The sequence below is a fragment of the Dendropsophus ebraccatus genome, chromosome 1 (assembly GCF_027789765.1).
Source record: "Dendropsophus ebraccatus isolate aDenEbr1 chromosome 1, aDenEbr1.pat, whole genome shotgun sequence".
NCBI classification, from domain to species: Eukaryota; Metazoa; Chordata; class Amphibia; order Anura; family Hylidae; genus Dendropsophus; species Dendropsophus ebraccatus.
Genome location: NC_091454.1, coordinates 90,375,953 through 90,398,073, shown reverse-complemented (window position 1 = coordinate 90,398,073; position 22,121 = coordinate 90,375,953). Strand labels below are relative to the sequence as shown.

General features: G+C 46.4%; 1 protein-coding gene across 1 annotated transcript; it reads left to right on the top strand.

The window, feature by feature from the left end:
- The first annotated feature begins 1,776 nt into the window (after window positions 1–1,776).
- Window positions 1,777–21,382, top strand: SLC35E3 (solute carrier family 35 member E3). Its single transcript, XM_069957421.1, has 6 exons — window positions 1,777–1,944; window positions 11,757–12,158; window positions 14,826–14,936; window positions 18,161–18,319; window positions 18,401–18,483; window positions 20,697–21,382. The coding sequence occupies exons 1-6, from the start codon at window positions 1,777–1,779 to the stop codon at window positions 20,881–20,883; spliced, it is 1,110 nt and encodes a 369-aa protein (XP_069813522.1). The 3' UTR covers window positions 20,884–21,382.
- Window positions 21,383–22,121: the final 739 nt, after the last annotated feature.

Genomic DNA, 22,121 nt, shown 5'->3' with positions numbered 1-22,121 from the left:
CATAGAGATAGAGAGATGCCATCTAATAGTGCCATCAACCTACCAGTCACCACCACAGCGGTTTCTCTAAGGCTGGGTTCACACTATGTTTTTGCAATCTGTTTTTCCCATCCATTTTTGCAAAAAACGGATGGGAAAATGGATGCATTTGTGTGTATCCCTTTTGTTCCATTTTCCATTGACTTCTATTATAAAAACGCCTCCTTTTATTTTACATACTTTTTTAACAACAGTACATTTTTGTGTACGTCAAAAAAATGGATGCGTTTTGATCCATTTTCTTTTATAATGAAAGTCAATGAAAAAGCAGATCAAAACGGATGCACAAAAACGGATTGCAAAATTGTAGTGTGAACCCAGCCTAAGTTCTGCACATGGTGGCCTAGTGTTCCAGCAATCATGAGTTGAACATGGACAATATGTAATGTAGCTGCATACATTGCAGGGCTGAACACACTGGGGGAGATTTATCAAACATGGTGTAAAGTGAAACTGGCTCAGTTGCTCCCCCAGCAACCAATCAGATTCCACCTTTCATTCCTCACAGACTATTTGGAAAATGAAAGGTGGAATCTGATTGGTTGCTAAGGGCAACTGAGCAAGTTTCACTTCAAACCATGTTTGATAAATCTCCCCCATTGTGACACGGGTGGAGCCAGGCCAGGACACCCAGCAGACATCCTGATGCCCCTGTGGCTGAACCACCAGTCAGCTTCTAGGCCAGTGTGTCTTATCCCTTTGATCCCACACAAATGTTCTAAAATGAATCATCCTCAGTGGCATCGCTGCTACCAGCAGCCTGGAGGGGGAAAAAGCTGGTATGGTGCACACAGGCACCAAATAGGGCACTGCCCTGACTATTGGATCATCTATGGTATGCCCATTCTCCGTCTCTGTGACGCCACACAACATACATTGCTCTGGTGGTGCTGACTGTAACTAGGGCTTATTTCCTGAGTAGGGCTTGTATTTCAAAAACCCTACAAAATCAAGCTAAGGCTTATTTTTGGGATATGTCTTGTTTTTTAGAAAAACAGAGTTCCAGTTTCTCTATCTGTGATCTTTTATTATTACACAGTTGCCTCATTGTTTAACTATTGCTGAGTAAAGTGTTTTTTTTGTGGGTCTTATGTAGGTTGAAATTAAATTGTGGGACAATGTTTTATATTTGTCAGGATTACTTTTCCCCACCTCCTCTAACTGCTAATATTTAGATCCCAACTCTTTTCACTTGCTTCACCTTCCTCTTAGCTTTTTAGGGTATGGCTTATAAAAGATTTTACTCTTGTCTGCTATTTTTTTTTATATTGCTGGCATAACAGCTCCTTTAGTTGTTTATATAGCGCCAACTGATTCCAAAGCTTTACATAGCTTTGTCAATTTGGTCCCTATCCCCATTAGGTGTCAAGAATCTAAATTCGCCTATCTGTATATTTTGGTGTGGGAGGAAACTTACACAAACATGGGGAGAACATACAAACTCCTTGCAGATGTTGCCCTTGATGGGATTTAAAACAAAGACCCCAGTGCTGCAAGGCTACAGTGCTAACCACCGCGCTGCCCTGCATTGTCTTGGATGTTTTCCTAGATCAACTCCAATTAAATTTTCAAAAACTGTTAAAGGGGTAGTGTGGCGGCCACACAGAAAAAACAACTAAACACAAACCCACACATAATATATACTTACCATCCCACTCTTGACAATCGACGTTCAAATTTCCTGACAGCCGCGTCCCCGCCATCTTCACCCGCCGTCTTCGCTTCCAGGTGCAATGAATGGCAGAGAAAAGGCTCCAGGTGCGCATATACACCAGCAGCCTTTTCTACTCCCATTCACTGCTGTGGAAGACAGTGAAGAGGAAGAAGACAAGGACCGCCCCCTGCTGTGATGACATCAACCCAAGATGGTGCCAGGGAGAAGAGGACAGGGTCAACAGTGATTTGGTATGTATACTTTATTTAACTTCTGGGGGGGGGGGTTTCAACCAGCACAAGTCAGAAAATCTGCCTTCAGGATACTGGACCTGGATTTCTGGTAAGTACAGCTTTGTTTTACAGCATGATAACAAAAAAAATGAATGTATATTACACACTTCCATTATTTTACTACTGTCTACTGTTGATTTAGATTTTGAAAGTTATAATGACAGTGACACTTAAAGTATTCTGAAATGTTCTGGGATCTGGAAAGGACCTATGCCTTTCCTGCAATCTGAATACCTTTATGTAGTGTTTTATAGACACAGCCCAAGCACCATCCCTCCTTTCCCTTCTGTGGATTCATCATCTTCCCCTGTTTGGTTATTCTAACTAGTGCTCCTCCCTGAACCGTAGTGCTCTTTCCTTATGGACTCCATCTTTATGATAGTCTTGGCCCTGATAGGCCATCCTGGAACAGTTCTTTAAAAGTCAACAACAATTTATGAAACTTTCAATAAAAACATGTTAAAAAAGTATTAGTATAAGCGGATGTATATAAATAAATGTGACTAAACACAACACTTCAAATAAACATACTAAATGCAAATGTAAAAAACACCTATATTCCTAGAAAATTGCATAAATAAATAACCTATATTTTACTGATACTCAGTATCGATTCAAACACCTAACACCAATAGATATACTGTGTATCCAATCCTGTAACTACAAAAGTCACTCACAAATGAGATTTTGCAAATAACACAATTTTATTTATTCCATCACAAAAAAGAACAACAATTAAAATACAAGACCTTGGAGGTGGGAGACCCCACTACTGGGACTATCGTAGCTATGTATAGATCCAAAGTGCATGTGCATATTTGTAAACATCATAACAAACCCATTCAGCATCAGTGCATATAATAAATAAAGTGCCAGTGCTCTATTGCCTTGATATGCTGAACAAGGAAAAAATACGAAATATAATATTGCACATGTCACCAAGTTACCCCAAACGTATATTGTCCCAGTCCGCTGGCCTCCCACCTCACTCCAACGTCGTTTCGCACCGCTTCTTCAGGGAGTCATTCAGAAGAGATTGTTATAAAGCTGTGTTTACATAAATTCAGTGGTTTTGTTAGGCTTGGGCTCCTGGAAAATTTCCAAGATACTGTCAGTCTGAAGCCCAGCACTGTAATGAAAGTAAACCACTATGTATGTATGTATGTACATTTTATATACAGAAGCAAAAAGTATAAACTCCTCCATGCAGTAGGACCACAGCTTGCAGTATGCCCCTGTAACGCCTGGAGTAGTGGATCCACTGGACCGGCACCAGCGATGGCACAAACCTCACCAGGGAGCGGAGTCTAAGGGGCCGCTGGTTTTCACCAGAGCCCGCCGCAAGGCGGGATGGACTTGCTGCGGCAGGCGACCCCCAGGTCGCTACCCCTGGCTTGGTTGCTGGTGTCGGCAGGCGAGGCGTGGCAGGAGATGGCACAGGCAATAGTCTGCAGATGAGAGAGCACGTGACAGGCTGGACACGGGAACAGGTGGAGTGACAGGGGAACAGGAACCAGGAACAGGGACTTGGGACCAGGTAACGGACAGGACTCAGGAACAGGGACTTGGGACCAGGTAACGGACAGGACACAGGAACAACCGGGAGCTGGGCCAAACGCTATGGGAAGCATGTAGAGGCTCCAACACAGGGAACAAGGCAAGCTGGGATTTATAGGGGAGTGATTAGGTGCAACTACCAATTAGGAGCGCACTGCCCCTTTAAATCTGAGACAGCCGGCGCGCGCGCGCCCTAGGAGGCGGGGACGCGCGCGCCGGCCGGCACAGCGGGAGACAGGAGCGTGGAGTGGTGAGGCGCCCCCCGGGGCCGAGGTGATAGCAGCGCCGGGTCCCCGACTATGGACACCGGCTGCTGCATGGGGCAGGAAGCGGTCGCGGCGGCGGCCCGGAACGCGGGGCGCCGCCGCGGCTGTGACAGTACCCCCCCCCTTTGGCCTCCCCCTCTTTCTTGCCTGCAGATGGCACAGGAAGCCACAAAGTCTTTGACATCTTGAAACAAACTGGACCACCAGTAGTGGCGAGAGATCCGTTGGCCGGTCTTACGGACTCCAGGGTGCCCGGCCTCCAACGAGGAATGACCCCACTTCAAAATACCTCTTCGAAGCGCAGGGTGAACATGAGTCTTTCCGGGGGGTACTCTCCGAAGCGAGGAGGTGACGACTGGTGCTAGGCGATCAGGCGGTAAAACATGGCAAGGGACTGTGGGTCTGTGGACGAGGACCTTCTGTAAGTTCTCCCGGTGGTGAGAGGACCCGACCTTAGTCTTGGGTACGGAGAGAGGGTACACCTCGGCAGAGAAGGCATCCGCCGAGTCTTGGTCTTCTGCCGGTAGGTCAGATAGAGGCTTGGCTGGGACAGGAAACGACATAGTACACTTGGTCTGAGGTGACCTGAGACACTGGTTGGAACAGTCCTGACCCCAACTGAGAATCTCCCCGGTTCTCCAGTCCAGTTGAGGGGCATGTTCTTGCAGCCACGGGAGTCCCAGGAGGACCGCGGGGGCAGAATGGGGCAGGACGTAGAAGGATATCTCTTCTTGATGTAAAGGACCCACCTGGAGGACTAAAGGTGCGGTCTGGTAGTACACACGGTCGGTAAGAATTTCGCCTGTGACCGAGGAGATAGTCAGGGGCCTGGCTAGTCGGGTCACGGGTAGCCGCCATCTTTGGACCAATGTTGCCGCAATAAAACTGCCTGCTGACCCAGAATCGAGGAAGGCAGTAGTCTGATGATTTCGTCCTGAGAGAGTCCGGATGGAAACTGGCATAGACAGACTTGGAATGGTGGCATTCACACCTAGGGACACCTGTCCCACCGGACCTAGGTGCGAGCATTTTCCGGATGTTTGGGGACGTAGGGGACATCCCAGCCGGAAGTGATCGGAACCACCGCAATAGAGACAGAGATTCTGCTCCAGGCGCCGGATTCTTTCATCAGGCGTCAGGTGAGCCCGTTCCACCTGCATAGGAATCTCAGGAGAGGGTTGGGACATCGAAAGGTCAGGATTCTGGAAAACCGGCGCCAGCTGGGGATGGCGACGGGAACGGGTTAGTAAATGTTCATGCCGAACCTCCTCCTCCCTCTCCGAAAAACGAGTATCAACTCGGGTGGCCAGTAGAATGAGTTCGTTCAGGGAGGTAGGCAGGTCTCGGGCAGCGAGCACGTCTCTCACACGACTAGACAGGCCCTTCTTGAAGGTGGCCAATAGGGCGGCCTCGTTCCAGTCCAATTCGGCTGCCAGGGTGCGGAACTGGATGGCGTAGTCACCAACAGAGGAGCTGCCTTGAGAGAGGTTGAGGAGAGCAGTCTCGGCTGAAGAAGCACGGGCAGGTTCCTCAAAGACGGAGCGAAACTCGAATAGGAAGGCCCGGAGATTGGCAGCAACTGGATCATCACGGTCCCACAGTGGCGTGGCCCAGGCCAGGGCTCTACCTTCTAATAGGCTGATGATGAAAGCCACTTTAGAGCGCTCGGTGGAAAACTGACTACTCAAAAGTTCAATGTGCATGGTGCACTGAGTCAAGAATCCTCTGCACAACTTAGAGTCCCCAGAGTACTTGCTTGGGAGGGCCAGTCGGAGTGAAGAAGAAGCGTCAGGAGGTGGTGTGCGCTGGGCAGTAGTCTGCTGCTGTAAGGCGGCAGTGAGTTGCTGGATCTGCTGTGACTGTTTCTGGATTTGTTGCGCCTGCTGAGTGACCACTCTGGCGACGTCACGGAGATCGGGCACCTCGCCGGGATCCATGGTTGGAGCCTACTGTAACGCCTGGAGTAGTGGATCCACTGGACCGGCACCAGCGATGGCACAAACCTCACCAGGGAGCGGAGTCTAAGGGGCCGCTGGTTTTCACCAGAGCCCGCCGCAAGGCGGGATGGACTTGCTGCGGCAGGCGACCCCCAGGTCGCTACCCCTGGCTTGGTTGCTGGTGTCGGCAGGCGAGGCGTGGCAGGAGATGGCACAGGCAATAGTCTGCAGATGAGAGAGCACGTGACAGGCTGGACACGGGAACAGGTGGAGTGACAGGGGAACAGGAACCAGGAACAGGGACTTGGGACCAGGTAACGGACAGGACTCAGGAACAGGGACTTGGGACCAGGTAACGGACAGGACACAGGAACAACCGGGAGCTGGGCCAAACGCTATGGGAAGCATGTAGAGGCTCCAACACAGGGAACAAGGCAAGCTGGGATTTATAGGGGAGTGATTAGGTGCAACTACCAATTAGGAGCGCACTGCCCCTTTAAATCTGAGACAGCCGGCGCGCGCGCGCCCTAGGAGGCGGGGACGCGCGCGCCGGCCGGCACAGCGGGAGACAGGAGCGTGGAGAGGTGAGGCGCCCCCCGGGGCCGAGGTGATAGCAGCGCCGGGTCCCCAACTATGGACACCGGCTGCTGCATGGGGCAGGAAGCGGTCGCGGCGGCGGCCCGGAACGCGGGACGCCGCCGCGGCTGTGACAGCCCCCACAAAAGATTATGGAAAAAGATTGAGTCTACATATACAGATTACTGGCTGCTTACTTTCCTTAGTTGGTGGTATATGGCATGTTAATAATAACCTTTAAAGCAAAAGGTACTGTAAATCCATGTAAATCTTTGAAGAAAGAAATTGAAAACAATTATATAAAGGGAAAATTGAATTAATAGGCAAAAAAAGACCACCTGGTCTATCTAGTCTGCCTTTTTAGTATTTCCTTTCTTATTATCTTAGGATATATATAGGTTTATTTATAGTTACTTTAGATAACCCCTTTGAATTAGTTGTTATGCAGAATAGATTCATCAGTTAAACGGAAAAAAAAAAGAAACAAAAGTTAGTAATTGATACAATGATGCCCTCTAGTGTTACAATGTCAGTACATGATAATAGAAAAGATAATAACATTGTGCTACAACCAACAATAAGGCTAACAATCCTAAAGTGCCCCTACATTACATTTTTTTCTAGAATGTGGTGACCAAAAAGTGATAAACATATCTGCTATTATTTTTTGTCTATATTTTTTATTCAAAAAGTTGGGGTGATGTAATCACGGAGAGGAGATCCCTTCTTCTGAGCTGGCCAGGGCTCAGCATCGGAATGACACTGATCCCGACTCAGCAATCAATGTATCTGCTGCAGACCAGACTAATACAGTACTGATCCAATTAACTAGTTCTGTATAATGTATTCTACACTGATCTATATGATAGCTCAGTGTAGTTGTATTAGAAGTCCCCCAGGGGGCATCTAATTAATGTGTGTAAAAAAAAACACACGTTTTTTATTACTAAATAATCCCCTCCCCTAATAAAAATTTGAATCACCCCCCTTTTCCCATTTTATAAATAAAAATAAATAAATAAATAAACAAATTAACATATTTGGTATTGCCGCGTGCATAATCGCCTGAACTATTAAATTATCACATTCCTGATGTCGCACAGTAAACAGCGTATGCACAAAATCCCGCCAAAGTGCAAAATTCAGAATCGTAGAATGTTTAAAAAAAGTGATGAAAAACTTGCTCATACAAAAACAAGTGATGAAAAACTTGCTCATACAAAAACAAGGAACCAATAGAAAGAACAGATCATGGCCCAAAAAATTACACCTCACACAGCCCCATAGACCAAAGGATAAAAGCGTTATAAGAATCGGAATAGAGCAATTTTAAACACATTTAGTTTTTTTTTAAAGGTTTTATTTTTTTTAAAAGCCATCAAATAAAATAAAAGTTATCCAAGTTACATATCTGGGGAACATAGATAACATGTCAGTTTTACCATAGGGCGAACGGCATAAACACGAAACTCCTCAAAATAAAAAGAATTGCACCTTTTTTTTAACTGCACAAATAATTTTTTTCTGGTTTTGTAGCATATTTTGTGGAAAAATTAAGTCTGTAATTGCAAAGTATAACCTCCTGCAGAGCCGATGTCACAACCCGGTTGATGGGCAGCCCACTCAGCCAGGCAGTTACTGGGGCAGCATACCGCTGCCATCACTGATTGGCTGAGAGGGCCGCCCATCGGCCGGGACAGGCATTTTCCCTTGAGTTGTGAAGTCATCAGAACTCTGGGGCAAATGCCTTCTGGCAGGTGTGCCTGGACCTGTCACGCAGGGCATCACAGGCACAGGGAGAGGTAAGCAATGATTTATTGTTATGTTCTCTGCCATCTGTGACATTTTTGCAATGGCCAGCCTTCTCTTTTGATGATTGCCCCTCTTTACCCTATGTAAAAAACCCACACCTCTCACTACGTAAAAACACAAAACACAATCCAAATCCAGTAGTATAAAACACAATCAGTATATAAATACAATAGGGGGAATTTACTAAGACCAGTAATACTCAACAACCCCTACATGTCGGGAGTCAGGCCCTCTCTATACCCACTGGCTCCTGGCTGCTATCAGCAAAGGAGAAAGCTGAAGCTAATTGCCAGCACTGAGTGATTTCTGAATTCAGAATTTAAACATTCACAGAGTGTGTAGTTAATTGTGCAGTGTGATTGTGGAGAGCCAATCCTTTGTCACAGTAGCATGAAGCCTCTGTTAGGCCTCCATGACTGCAATGACTGCAAGTGATCAAAAAGTCGCATGTACACAATCAAGATACTGATAGAAAGAACAGATCATGTTGCAAAAAATGACACCTCATCCCCCCCCCCCCATATCGTTACATATCGTTGTAATCGTACTGACTTGAGGAACATATATAACATGTCAGTTTTACCATAGGGCAAATGGCGTAAACATGAAAGCCTCAAATGAAAACAAATTCCTTTTTTCTCTGGTTTCACAGCATATTTTATGGAAAGATTACATCTGTCATACAAATAGTGGCGCAAAAAATAAGGGCTCATGTGGGTCTGTAGGTGAAAAAATGCATGCGCTACGGCCATTTAAACACGGGGAGGAAAAAAACAAAACCGCAAAAATGAAAAGTAGCACGGTCCTGAAGGGGTTAATACACCTTGCCTACAGCTGGGTGTACTATAGAGTTTGGATCTAACAGGGAGATCCAAATCCATCTGACCTGCGGTCTTACGTCTCAGTGGCACATACGCAGTAATAGACAGTGAAAGCAACTCCGTACCCACAATCTGACCCCCCCCCCCAAACCACTTGTACCTTCAGATAGCTGCTTTTAATCCAAGATCTGTCCTGGGGTTTGTGCAGCAGGTGATGCAGTTATTGTCCTAAAAAACAACTTTTAAACTTGCAGCCCCATGCCCAACGGGAGTATCTGTGCCCTAACTTTGCACCACCCCTCCGTCCCTCCTCCCCACCCTCTTCATCATTAGGAATGTCACTGAAACATTTACTCCTGTCTGAACATTGCACAGCTGCTTAACGATCCTGCCCATGTGCCGGGCTGACACAGCTGATGAATAGGAGGCAATCTGCTGGAGCATTCCTAATAATGAGGAGGCTGACAGTTTAAAAGTTGTTTTTTTTGGACAATAACTGCATCACCTGCCGAACGGACCCCAGGACAGATCTTGGATTAAAAGCAGATATCTGAAGGTACAAGTGGTTTGGGGGTCAGATTGTGGGTACAGAGTCGCTTGAAGTCTTTTACCCCCTGCACCCACATTGACACCTCCCTGCTGCTGAGATTTTTACGACGCTGACAACACAGACAGCTCTGGTGAGAGCAGATCAAGAGACCACAGTTTTACTGTGTCGCAGCGCCTGCTACACTGAGACATAAGATGGTACTTACCATGCATATAAAATGCTCTCTTGGAGAATGTCACAAGGGGGGATGTGCATTACAGCGCTGGACTGAGGCAGGCAGAGGGCGTGCAATGGACGCAAAGCCCCTCCTAGTGACACTGGCCTCTGATGAAGAAAACTAATTTCTAATCTTAAGAAAAAGAAAACCTTAACAAAGGTATTTTCAGTATTTGCTGCACACAGACTTAGGCTGGGTTCACACTACGTATATTTCAGTCAGTATTGTGTCCTCATATTGCAACCAAAACCAGGAGTGGATTAAAAACACAGAAAGGATCTGTTCACACAATGTTGAAATTGAGTGGATGGCCGCCATTTAATGGCAAATATTTGCTGTTATTTTAAAACAACGGCTGTTGTAGTGAAATAATGGCAGTTATTTACCTTTATATGGCGGCCATCCACTCAATTTCAACATTGTGTGAACAGAGCCTTTCTGTGTTTTTAATCCACTCCTGGTTTTGGTTGCAATATGAGGACCACAATACTGACTGAAATATACGTAGTGTGAACCCAGCCTAAAAGACTAATAAATGGGGGGACAGTATCATTAGAGGGTAGTGTTCCCATATTTGCTGCAGAGCGAACACATAAACTTCAGCGTTTCCTCCCAAAAATGTAGAACAAAGCCTAAGGGGCCTATTCCACGGAGTGATAATCGGCCCGATTATCGCTTTGTGAAATAAAGAGATTGATCAGCCGATGATCGTGTCATCGGTTGATCGTTCATTTAGGTTCTAACCTAAAACCATCGGTCGCCATCCGCGCATCGCAACGAGGAATAGCGGGCACGGTGGGCGACCGACGATTTCAAAACATCATACATTACCTGTCCAGGCGCAGGTCTCCTCCTTCTCCCGGGCTGCAGCAGCTTCGGAGCGGCCTGTCTGAGCTGACAGAGCGCTCAGCCAATCACTGGCCGGGAACGCCACGGCCAGTAATTGGCTGAGCGGTCAGACAGGCCGCTCCGAAGCTGCTGCAGCCCGGAACCGGGAGAAGGAGAAGACCTGCGCCTGGACAGGTAATGTATGAAACAAGGGCTGCAAGGACATGGGTAACGATGTCCCTGCAGCCCTCGCTAACGATTGTCGGGCGGTGGAATAGGCCCAGTAAACGAGCGCCGATCTAGCAGATCTGTGCTCATTTACAACGTCGATCGGGCCCTGCTCAGCCCGTGGAATAGGACCCTAAAGGTCCATTTACACAGAAAGATTATCGGACAGATTATCTGCCAAAGATTTGAAGCCAAAGCCAGGAATGGATTTGAAAAGAGGAGAAATCTCAGGCTTTCCTTTATGACCTGATCTCTGTTTATAGTCTGTTTCTGGCTTTGGCTTCAAATCTTTGGCTTCAAAACTTTGGCCGATAATGTTTCTATGTAAATGGACCCTAAGGTCTGGGCTCCACAGAATCTTATTGCAGCTACCAATTGATTGACATCTGCCATTCACAAAATTGCTGACAACCGGCAGTATTGATTTTAATACAGCTGTAGCCCTATAGCAATACACAAGCGTCAGAATGATCCAAGCCTTATCCCTTCAGAGCTGGAAACTCTTCATCCAACACGGCCACGCCCATCATAGCCACTAACCACGCCCTGGTCGGAGAGGCCACGCCTCCTATGCGTCAGCCATTCTCTCCTTCCCACCCACGAGTTACTTTTATTAGTTCTGAACACTATGTGGCGTTTATAGCTTCTTACAAACAGATCAAATTGCGAAGCCCTTTGATTCCTGTAGCTCCTCCCCACTGTTAGAGCAGCCATCTTTGATTTGGGCAGAAGTTACACTGCAGGAGACAAGCCCGCCCTCTAACTAACAGTGAATGAAACACTGTGACGTGTCCAGATGTGGCGCTGCTGCGCATGCGCTGAAGTTGAGCCACTGTAAGGGGCGGGGCTATCAGTAGTGAGCCCTGTGTACCGGCTTGTAGCTTCTAGCCCCGCTATGTGACTGCCCCCTGTACCCTATGCTGCCCTCAGTGCCCTGCAGTCCGGGGAAGGCGCCAGTACTGTGTGCTCTCAGCTTAGTGCCGGGATTGTGTCCTCAGCATGCCTGCACCCTGGAGGATAGCAGCCGGCCTCATGGTAAACCTGCTGGCATCGATCTGCATCGTCTTCATCAATAAGTGGATCTATGTCCATCATGGCTTCCCCAACATGAGCCTGACCCTGGTGCACTTTGTGGTGACCTGGCTGGGGCTGTATCTGTGCCAGAGATGTGGGCTCTTCTGCCCCAAGAGTCTTCCTGCCTCTAAGGTGCTGCTCCTGGCTCTCAGCTTCTGTGGATTCGTGGTCTTCACCAACTTGTCCCTGCAGAACAACACCATAGGCACCTACCAGCTGGCCAAAGTGATGACCACGCCGGTCATCATCCTCATCCAGACCCTGTGCTATGGGAAGCGCTTCTCCCTGCGGATCCAGCTCACCTTGGTGAGTGCCTGCATCTCTACCTGTATGGGGGGTGGGGGTAGCTAGACTACTGATGCTTGTGCTGGATGCTCTGCTACTCCCAGGCTGGGATACTGTAGAGGTTAGCGCCCATTCCCAGACATATCATCCAGACCCTGTGCTATGGGAAGCGCTTCTCCCTGCGGATCCAGCTCACCCTGGTGAGTGCCTGCATCTCTACCTGTATGGAAGGTGGGGGTAGCTAGACTACTGATGCTTGTGCTGGATGCTCTGCTACTCCCAGGCTGGGATACTGTAGAGGTTAGCGCCCATTCCCAGACATATCATCCAGACCCTGTGCTATAGGAAGCGCTTCTCCCTGCGGATCCAGCTCACCCTGGTGAGTGCCTGCATCTCTACCTGTATGGGGGGTGGGGGTAGCTAGACTACTGATGCTTGTGCTGGATGCTCTGCTACTCCCAGACTGGGATACTGTAGAGGTTAGCGCCCATTCCCAGACATATCATCCAGACCCTGTGCTATGGGAAGCGCTTCTCCCTGCGGATCCAGCTCACCCTGGTGAGTGCCTGCATCTCTACCTGTATGGGGGGTGGGGGTAGCTAGACTACTGATGCTTGTGCTGAATGCTCTGCTACTCCCAGGCTGGGATACTGTAGAGGTTATCGCCCATTCCCAGACATATCATCCAGACCCTGTGCCATAGGAAGCGCTTCTCCCTGCGGATCCAGCTCACCCTGGTGAGTGCCTGCATCTCTACCTGTATGGGGGGTGGGGGTAGCTAGACTACTGATGCTTGTGCTGGATGCTCTGCTACTCTCAGGCTGCGATACTGTAGAGGTTATCGCCCATTCCCAGACATATCATCCAGACACAGTGCTATGGAAAGCGCTTCTCCCTGCGGATAAGATTTGTATTTCTGCCATGGAAGTCTTAGGATTGCTGCTAGAGATGAGGGAGAGGTTGCATTTTTGCCAAGTTTGTCCATCTCTTATTGTAGCCAGACAATCCAGCTTACCTGGCCTCCTATAGCACTGGGATGTATTGTCAGAGATTTTTTGTATTGCTTCTTTATTATTTTCACACTATTCCCAGCCACGTAAACATTTTCTTTACTCCCTGGACAAGCTCTTTAGTAGAGAGGTCAAGAGCAGCAACACATTTGCATCATTTCTATCCCATGTGAAAGGGTGTTCAGGGGTAACAAAAAAATGTATATCCCTGGAGATAAAAATAATGAAAAGTCCAATACTCTTACCCCTATCCCCTCCAGCAGCTACTGTAAGTTCCAGGTCCCCACTCATGAATGCTACTTTCTGGTTGCTGTGATGTGTCATCCCCACAAAATCTGCCCTTAGCCAATCACTGGCCCCAACAGTGTTCTGACACAGTCAGTGATTGACTGAGCTACACTTCCAGCAAGAACAAGGTGGCCCAGGAACCAAGAAAACACGGTGTTGGAGCAGGAGCTGTGGGGAATCAAGATAGCAGAGTAGTGCTTCTTTAATATTTTGGTACCAACCCCACTCAGTATCTTCTGACATGAGACTTAAGCCTCATCCACACATCAGTTTCAGAGATTTGTAATTTACTACATTACTGTAATTCACAAAAAAAAATAATAATCCAGTATTCCAATACTTATAAAGCTGCTGTATGCCCTGCAGGATGTTTCGTATTCTTTATGGTCTGACACAGTGCTCCCTGCTGCCTCCTCTGTCCTTGGCAAGAACTCCCCAGAGCAGTAGAAAATGCCTGTAGAAAACCTCTCCTGCTCTCCACACTGGAAAGTATACATTACTTCTGTCACGTATAGTGATCTTTCAGCTGCACGTAACTGCCCGGGCAGTTGATAAGTACTGGAAGACTTAAGATTTTTTTTAAAAGAAGGAAATAATATATCTCTGGCACCAGTTGAAAGAGTTCTGGAGTACCCCTTTAATTCCCTTCAGATTTACATGGCCCATGATTGGAAATGGCACATCCCATGGCTGTGTGGACGAGTGAGGAAAGGTAACTCCTTTTCTGCTCCTGAACAACACCTTTAAAGGGGTATTCCCATCTCAACTAGTTAAAGGAGGAGTTCTGTAAAATTGAAAAAGGTAAAAAGCCAGGGAGGTGCAGGAAAATAATAAACAATATATTTTTGCCCATACCCATAGCGCCGCTCCAGGGTCCCATTGACAGCCGCTGACCACCTGCTGCTCTTCCAGCTGCAACGACGCATACCTGGGTAATCGATTGCCCACTTATCCAATCAGTGACTGGTATGGGACACCACCCCCGTCACTGACTGGCTGAGCGGGCGAACGCTCTGCCCGGGCAGTTACGTTGCAGCTGAAAGATCACTATACGTGACATACCTGGATTCCAGATGGAAGTTACATCTGGCGGGCGTCAGCGGGAACCGGGAGCGTCACGGAGGCATAGGGACAGGTAAATGTACTTTGTTTATTATTTTCCCACACCCCCCTGCCTTCCTCCCTTTTTTCAATTTCATTGGATTTCTTCTTTAACTAGACTATATAGTTAAACTTGTAGAGCTTATAGAGGATAGAAAATTTTTGCACAAAGATTCATTTTTCAAACTTGCCTCCTTCTCCGGATGTGTCTCTCTTTTCCTCCTGTTGTTGACAGCTTGTTGTATATATTCTCTTTAATTCTCTCCTTTTTTCCTCATATTCCTTGCAGGTCCCTATCACATTAGGAGTGTTTCTAAACTCTTACTATGACGTGAAGTTTAATGTTTTGGGAATGGTGTTTGCTTCCTTGGGTGTTCTTGTCACATCTCTTTACCAAGTGGTTTGTATTTTCCTTTTTTTCTATTTGTGTAATAAGTTATTGTCTAATGGTGAAATATAGTTTTGGACTGTTTAAAACATCTATAATTTTCCTTAATACAAAGCAGCTTCTGTCTGCAACTATATATGTCATGAAAACTGGCCACTGTTAGTGGTATAAAACAGTACAGCAACTTAGGACATCTGCTAAGGGAACCAGCTGGCCACCATATTATTAAAAAAAAACCTAAAATGCTGTACAGTATAGCAATATTGTTGCCCAAGTTCATGGATAAACTATCAGCATTTGTGTATAGTGGTCACTTGAGTATAACATTACTATACAGTCTATTGAAATAAGGCTTCTGATATCCTTTCTTCCTCCAAACCTGGTGGCCATACAAGAGTAAGGAACAAGTTCTTGCCTCCCCTCAATAATTCTGCACCCTATGGCCTGCCTGTGGTACCCAAGCATCTTACCACAGTGATGGTGAAAGCTATAAGCTTTATTAACCCCTTAACATCAGGCACATATTTATAGCACCGCCATATTTTGCCTTTGCATTTAGGGGGACAAAGCAGGCTCGGGAGCTGTGGCCAAGTTATCTGCAGTTTGTGTAAGCTGTGAATTATAGCTAAAACTTGGCTTCAGTGGCAAATTGTTTATAGCTCAAATAGTGAGGTCAATAAGGGGACTAGGGGATCTAAGCAAATAGGGGGAGCGTGCACCCTCTGTTACCCCATTGGCACACCACAGGGGCTGATGGGTTTCCATGGCAGTCAGGCCCCTAATGAAGGACACTATTGTATGTCTTCTGTATATGCCTGATAGGATGACTGCATGACAGAGCACTGCATAACAGGAGGATTGCAGTACATTAAAATAATTGTGTACATTGTTCATACATTGTTGCATCCATATAAATGACATGTCTGACTGCATTTGAATATTCTTTAATAAAAAAAATGCCAATCCTTCTTTCACCTCAACATCATTTGATGGTGAGAGCCAGAAGGCTTCCATACATATTAGAAGGGTCAGGGCCGCCATCAGGGGCCCGAGCTCAGACTAGCATCCAGGGGGGCCCGGCCATCCAGCCTCCCTGCATGTAAGCTCCTGACAGCTGTACCGCACAGGCAGGAAGACACAGGGACCTCTCCTCACTCCCCCCAGGCCTTCTCCTGTTCCTCACTCCCCCGGCCCCTCCCTCACCCCTCAGACCTTCTCTGGCTACTTCCTCCTGTGCTGGGATGTAGGAGGAGAAGGAGGGGTGTGCATGTGTGCTGATGTATGTATATGTACATGGGTGCTGTTGTGTGTATGTGAGCATGTGTGCTGATGTATGTATATGTACATGGGTGCTGATGTGTGTATGTGTGCTGATGTGTGTATGTGTACTTGGGTGCTTATGTGTGTATGTGTACTTGGGTGCTTATGTGTGTATGTGAACTTGGGTGCTGATGTGTGTATGTGTACTTGGGTGCTGATGTGTGTATGTGTGCTGATGTGTGTATGTGTACATGGGTGCTGATGTGTGTATGTGTGCTGATGTGTGTGTATATATACTTGGGTGCTGATGTGTGTATGTGTGCTGCTGTGTGTATGTGTGCTGATGTGTGTATGTGTACTTGGGTGCTGATGTGTGTATGTGTGCTGATGTGTGTATGTGTACTTGGGTGCTGATGTGTGTATGTGTGCTGATGTGTGTATGTGTACATGGGTGCTGCTGTGTGTATTTGTGCTGATGTGTGTATGTGTACTTGGGTGCTGATGTGTGCTGATGTATGTATATGTACATGGGTGCTGATGTGTGTATGTGTGCTGATGTATGTATATGTACATGGGTGCTGATGTGTGTATGTGTGCTGATGTGTGTATGTGTGATGATGTGTGTATGTGTACTTGGGTGCTGATGTGTATGTGTACTTGGGTGCTGATGTGTGTATGTGTACTTGGGTGCTGATGTGTGTGTGTGTGCGCATGTTTGCTGATGTGTGTATGTGTACTTAGGTACTGATGTGTGTATGTGTACTTGGGTGCTGATGTGTGTGTGTGTGCGCATGTTTGCTGATGTGTATGTATGTATGTGTATTTTGTGTGTGCGCATATTTGTATATCGTTCTAGTGTGAACTCACAATACAGCACCCATAGAATTCATTTATATATCTCTGTGCAAACATGTAAAATATAGGGAACAGTATTTTGCTTTCTGGAGGCCTCATCTAATAGCACAGCATGTCTATGGGTCTGTAATAAAATACCACTATAGGGGTCGCCTATCTCTTAGGCCAGGCTTATATATGTCCAGTATAGTTGCTACCCAGGCTGGTTGCCCTGGATGATAAAGCATTGCATGTAGCAACTAGGCCAGATCATCTATAGTTCCAGCACTGTGCCTTGTCAGCCTATGGAGCACAGGATAGGACGCAAGGGATCCAGCTTGTATTGGATATTCCCCTCTTAGGCTCCGTTCACACGGAGTAAAACCGGCGCAATCTCGCCAGCCTCAGTGTCATAATGACAGTCTATGGGAGGCTCGCACATCTCCTCTCTCCACGTCATGCCCATTCTTCATTGTGGAGAGAGGAGGCGCGCAAACCTCCCATAGACTGTCATTATGACACTGAGGCTGGCGGAATTCCACCAGTTTTACTTTGTGTGAACGGAGGCTAAGAAGGCTCCAAATCATCCAGCATATCTGATCACTGCCTTAGGAGTAATAAGGTGGGAAAAGTGCACAGTTGCTTTTAGATTAAAACGTTCCATTATACAACAAATTCTGACACAGTGCTCTCTGCTGCCACCTCTGTCCATGTCAGGAAATGCCCAGAGCTGGAGAGGTTTCTATGGGGATTTGCTGCTGCTCTGGACAGTTCCTGACATGGACAGAGGTGGCAGCAGAGAGCATGGAGCTCGGCTGGCGTGTGAAGTTTCCAAAGAAACCCAGTCTTCCCGAGGGATCTGCACGCCACATCAGACACATTAGTCAAAGATACATCCCATAATTTTTGTTAATTAGGGGGCCCAAGCACTTCGGCTGTATGGGGCCCCGAAATTTCTGATGGCGGCCCTGAGAAGGGTGGCCGCTGCAAACAACTTCTGTGTATGGGGGCTTTTTGTGCCAAAGAGAAAAGAAGCTATTGCTAAATATGTGCTCACAAAGAGGAAAGCAATGACAGATAGTAGTTTGCCCTCTACCCACATAACTTTTTCTTTCCTGTTTGGATTTTTCATTTATTTGCAGTGGGTTGGAGCCAAACAACATGAGCTACAAGTGAACTCCATGCAGCTGCTGTATTACCAAGCACCTTTATCTTCTGGTATGCTGCTCTCTGTTATACCATTCTTTGAACCTATAGTTGGAGAAGGCGGGATATTTGGACCATGGTCATTTACAGCCCTGGTAAGTTTTAATCCTGTTTGGTGCAGGAACATTCAAGAACAAGCTGCTTGTAACCAGCTGTATATTTGTTCTTTCTTACAGGTGATGGTTCTTCTGTCTGGAGTTATTGCATTCACAGTAAACCTGTCCATCTACTGGATCATTGGCAATACCTCACCAGTCACGTATCCTTTTTACACTGGTTGTCTTCTAAATAGCAAATTTTATGGCTTAACTGTGTTTTACACATTGCTCTTTCATTGCTGTACTGTTGCAGTAACAAGACTGCATAGGGCCCTATTATACAGGGAATCATTGACCAAACAGGCTGATATCACCCTATGTAATAGGGTCAGACATAATCCAACAAACAAGCAAATGCACGCTTGTTGGTTGATTGTGTTATTTTGACCCATCAAAAAATCATTACCTGTGTGATAGGTAATGTGTAGCTGACAACTGTTAACAGCAAAGGTCTGTAGGAATGATGCAGTGATTGTTGGTGCGGCCCTCCCCATGCTATGCCTAGTAAAAGCTCTGAAATGAGCTCCCATCTACGAGATTGGTACCCCTTTACAGCTCAAAATCAGGCTGCATAAGGGCCCTTTTCTTGTATTTTGGCTCGAAACATGGATGGAACCTTATTACAACCTGCTGCTCAAAAAGCATCCAAGAACCACATGGCTAGCGTTTATCTAAATGGCTACTATGTAATACTATAGTATTTCCTTTACTGGTCACAGCTTCCCCTTGGAAAATCAGCTCTTAAGACTCTTAGAAGGAGACCTGTCACCCCCTGTGCCGGGGTGACAGGCTCCCGACCCCCCGTTAAAGCCCCCTATACTCGCGTGATCCCGCCTGGTCCCGCTTCCTGAGCTGGTCGGGTCACGGAGATATCAGCGCCCGAACGCCGGCGCACACGCTGACAGGAGAGTCCAACGCTTATAGAGAATGAATGGGGAGTCCGATGCTCCGTCATTCTCTATGGGCATCGGACTCTCCTGTCAGCGCGCGCGCCGGGCTTCGGGCGCTCTTATCTCCGTGACCCGACCGGATCAGGAAGCGGGACCCGGCGGGATCACGTGAGTATAGGGGGGTCGGGAGCCTGTCACTCCGGCACGGGGGGTGACAGGTCCTCTTTAAAGGGAACCAATCACACAAAAATTGGCCATAAAGCTAAGGAAACGTGCTGGTACATCAGCCAGCACGCTTCCTAACCATCCCCCTGTACCCCCCCCCCCCCCCGTCCCATGAACATTCAGCCTGCAAAGTTAGTTTAATAGTGTCCCGCGCTCTATGAAAATTACCATACAAGTAGTCACGGTGGGCGGGACGGCTGTTCGAGTAGTCACAGTGGGCGGGGGTTTCGTCAAGTAGTCACTGGGTCTTGGACCGGCTCCGGCGCTGTATTCACGTCCCTCCGGGCGTGTTGTAAAGCGGCGCCTGGCGACGTCACTCAGGGGGGGCGGCATCGCACGTCGGCCACACCGACGTCTTTACTAAGCCGCGCATGCGCAGTGCAGTCTGAAAAGACGCTGCTGTACTGCGCTTGCGCGGCGTAGTACAGCAGCGGCTTTACCCACTGTACTGCGCATGCACAGCTTAGTAAAGACGTCGGCGTGGCCGACGTGCAATGCCGCCCAGGACCCAGTGACTACTTGACGAAGCCCCCGCCCACCGTGACTACTTGTATGGTAATTTGCATAGAGCACGGGACACGATTAAACTAACTTTGCGGGCTGAATGTTCATGGGATGGAGGGTACAGGTTAGGAAGCGTGCTGGCTGATGTACCAGCACGTTTCCTTAGCTTTATGGCCAATTTTTGTGTGATTGGTTCCCTTTAACTCCAGCAGATTATATATTTTGCATAGTTGCCTAAAATCAGCAGAAAAAACTATGAGGCAGATTTATTAAGACAAATGTGCCAGAAGTTTTGCACTCTTTGATCCAAAGAACTGGCTTTCATGACCATATTTATTATGTGCTTTAGACATTTTTGTGCCTTGTCTGACAAGGGGACATGGCTTCTGCAAAAGCGACAAGATTTAAGTGTTCAGGTTTTTTTGGGTTCATTTTTTATTATTTGCAACAACAATATTTTTGCTCAATCGCACTAAAATACCCCATATTCATCATACATCACACAAAATATGATCAATTTTCTGCCTTTTACATTGGCATAAGGTACAAGTACAAGTTAAAGTTGAGTGAAAGCTGTGTGGATAATAAAATCTTCCTTGTGTACCATGTTCAGATTTTACCAGTAATTTCAGGCCTTCATACATTGTACTGTAGGTGCCGCTTAGATGTAGATTCTGCACTAACAGTTGTAGTCTCACATTTTCTATTGTTATCCATTATTGTTATTGTAAATGTAATCCTTAACTTAACCACAGCTACAATATGTTTGGACACTTCAAGTTCTGCATCACTCTTGTGGGAGGATATATCCTATTTCAGGATCCCCTCTCTCTAAATCAAGGACTTGGAATAGTTTGCACAATGCTTGGTATCTTGGCTTATACACATTTCAAACTCAATGAACAAGAAGTTAGTAAAAGTAAACTGGTCCAGAGACCCTAATTCTTGCCTCTACAGTCTGTACTATTATTAAAGCCATTTTTGCAAGTGTAAAACTGTTTTAAACTCTGTAAGAATCAAAGGAAATATGAACTTTTAGACAAGAGGAGCACATACACTAAATTGGCCCAAAGTGTATAGGAAGTGTGCCAAATGAATATGATCCGTAGACACATTGTACTTGCACAAAGTTAAGCACGTGGCACTTCTGAATATCCCATTTTTATCACTGGTCGTGTTGTCAAAATTTTAGCAACAGTTTTCTAATGTATATGAAGGATTTTTATGTCGGGTATTAAGAAGCAAATGTTGATTATGTTAAGGTTAAGATTTGTAAAAGTTCTTTGCTGGTTACAGTGGCTTCAGTTCCTGTCAGCAAACTCATTGGACTTCCAGAAAAGAAACTTTGAAACCTCTATGAGTGCAAATTCAAAGTCTGTATCAATGGATCCCCAAATTATTCAGTATTCATATTGAATAAACATGAAGAGCTTTTCATAAACCTGTCTGAACTATTTTTTTTCTGGATACTTTTAATCATTGAATTCAATGTTTTACAATTCCTTTATAATTTACACTGTTCCATTACTGGAAAGAGAATCTCTTAAATCTCAAAATATGAAGAGCAAAACTTTCTGTAGAATGAAAGAAAAAATACTATAGCATTTTTAAAGGCAGGTAAGTAGTAGACTGCTTTGCAGCTGAATGCTAGGAGAATCTTGAAGGTCCACATCCTCCTTCTCAGTCTGCACTGTGGCCCAGATTGATCATTGTGTACAATGTAAGATGCTTACTGCAAACAATCACAGCTCTGCTTTCATTTTACCAGAACTGAAAGCTGAGTTTTGATTGGTTACTGTGCGTATTAGGCTTTGCAGTCATGTAGATATGCATGCACCGTACTGTAATACAGATTGTTTTGGTGTGGATTCTGCTTGAAAAATACTCAGCTTCTTTTACACATGGCCTTAGTTTGCTGCCAGCCACTATTTACTGGTGGGTCCAGTAACTGATGCCCATCGTCAAGCATATGTCCAATCTCCATAGACAAAACCGTATGCAGTAACAGAAGTGACCTTAACATGCACACTGCCATTGGACTCTGTTTCCTGCAGTGATGCATCAGTGACCAATTTATCCGGGTCTGCAATAAAATGGCTTAGACATCTGGTTAGGACTTGTTTGATGCCCATATTGCCAGCCACAACGTTTCCGAAAAAGTGTTTGTATTTAGTTCTCCC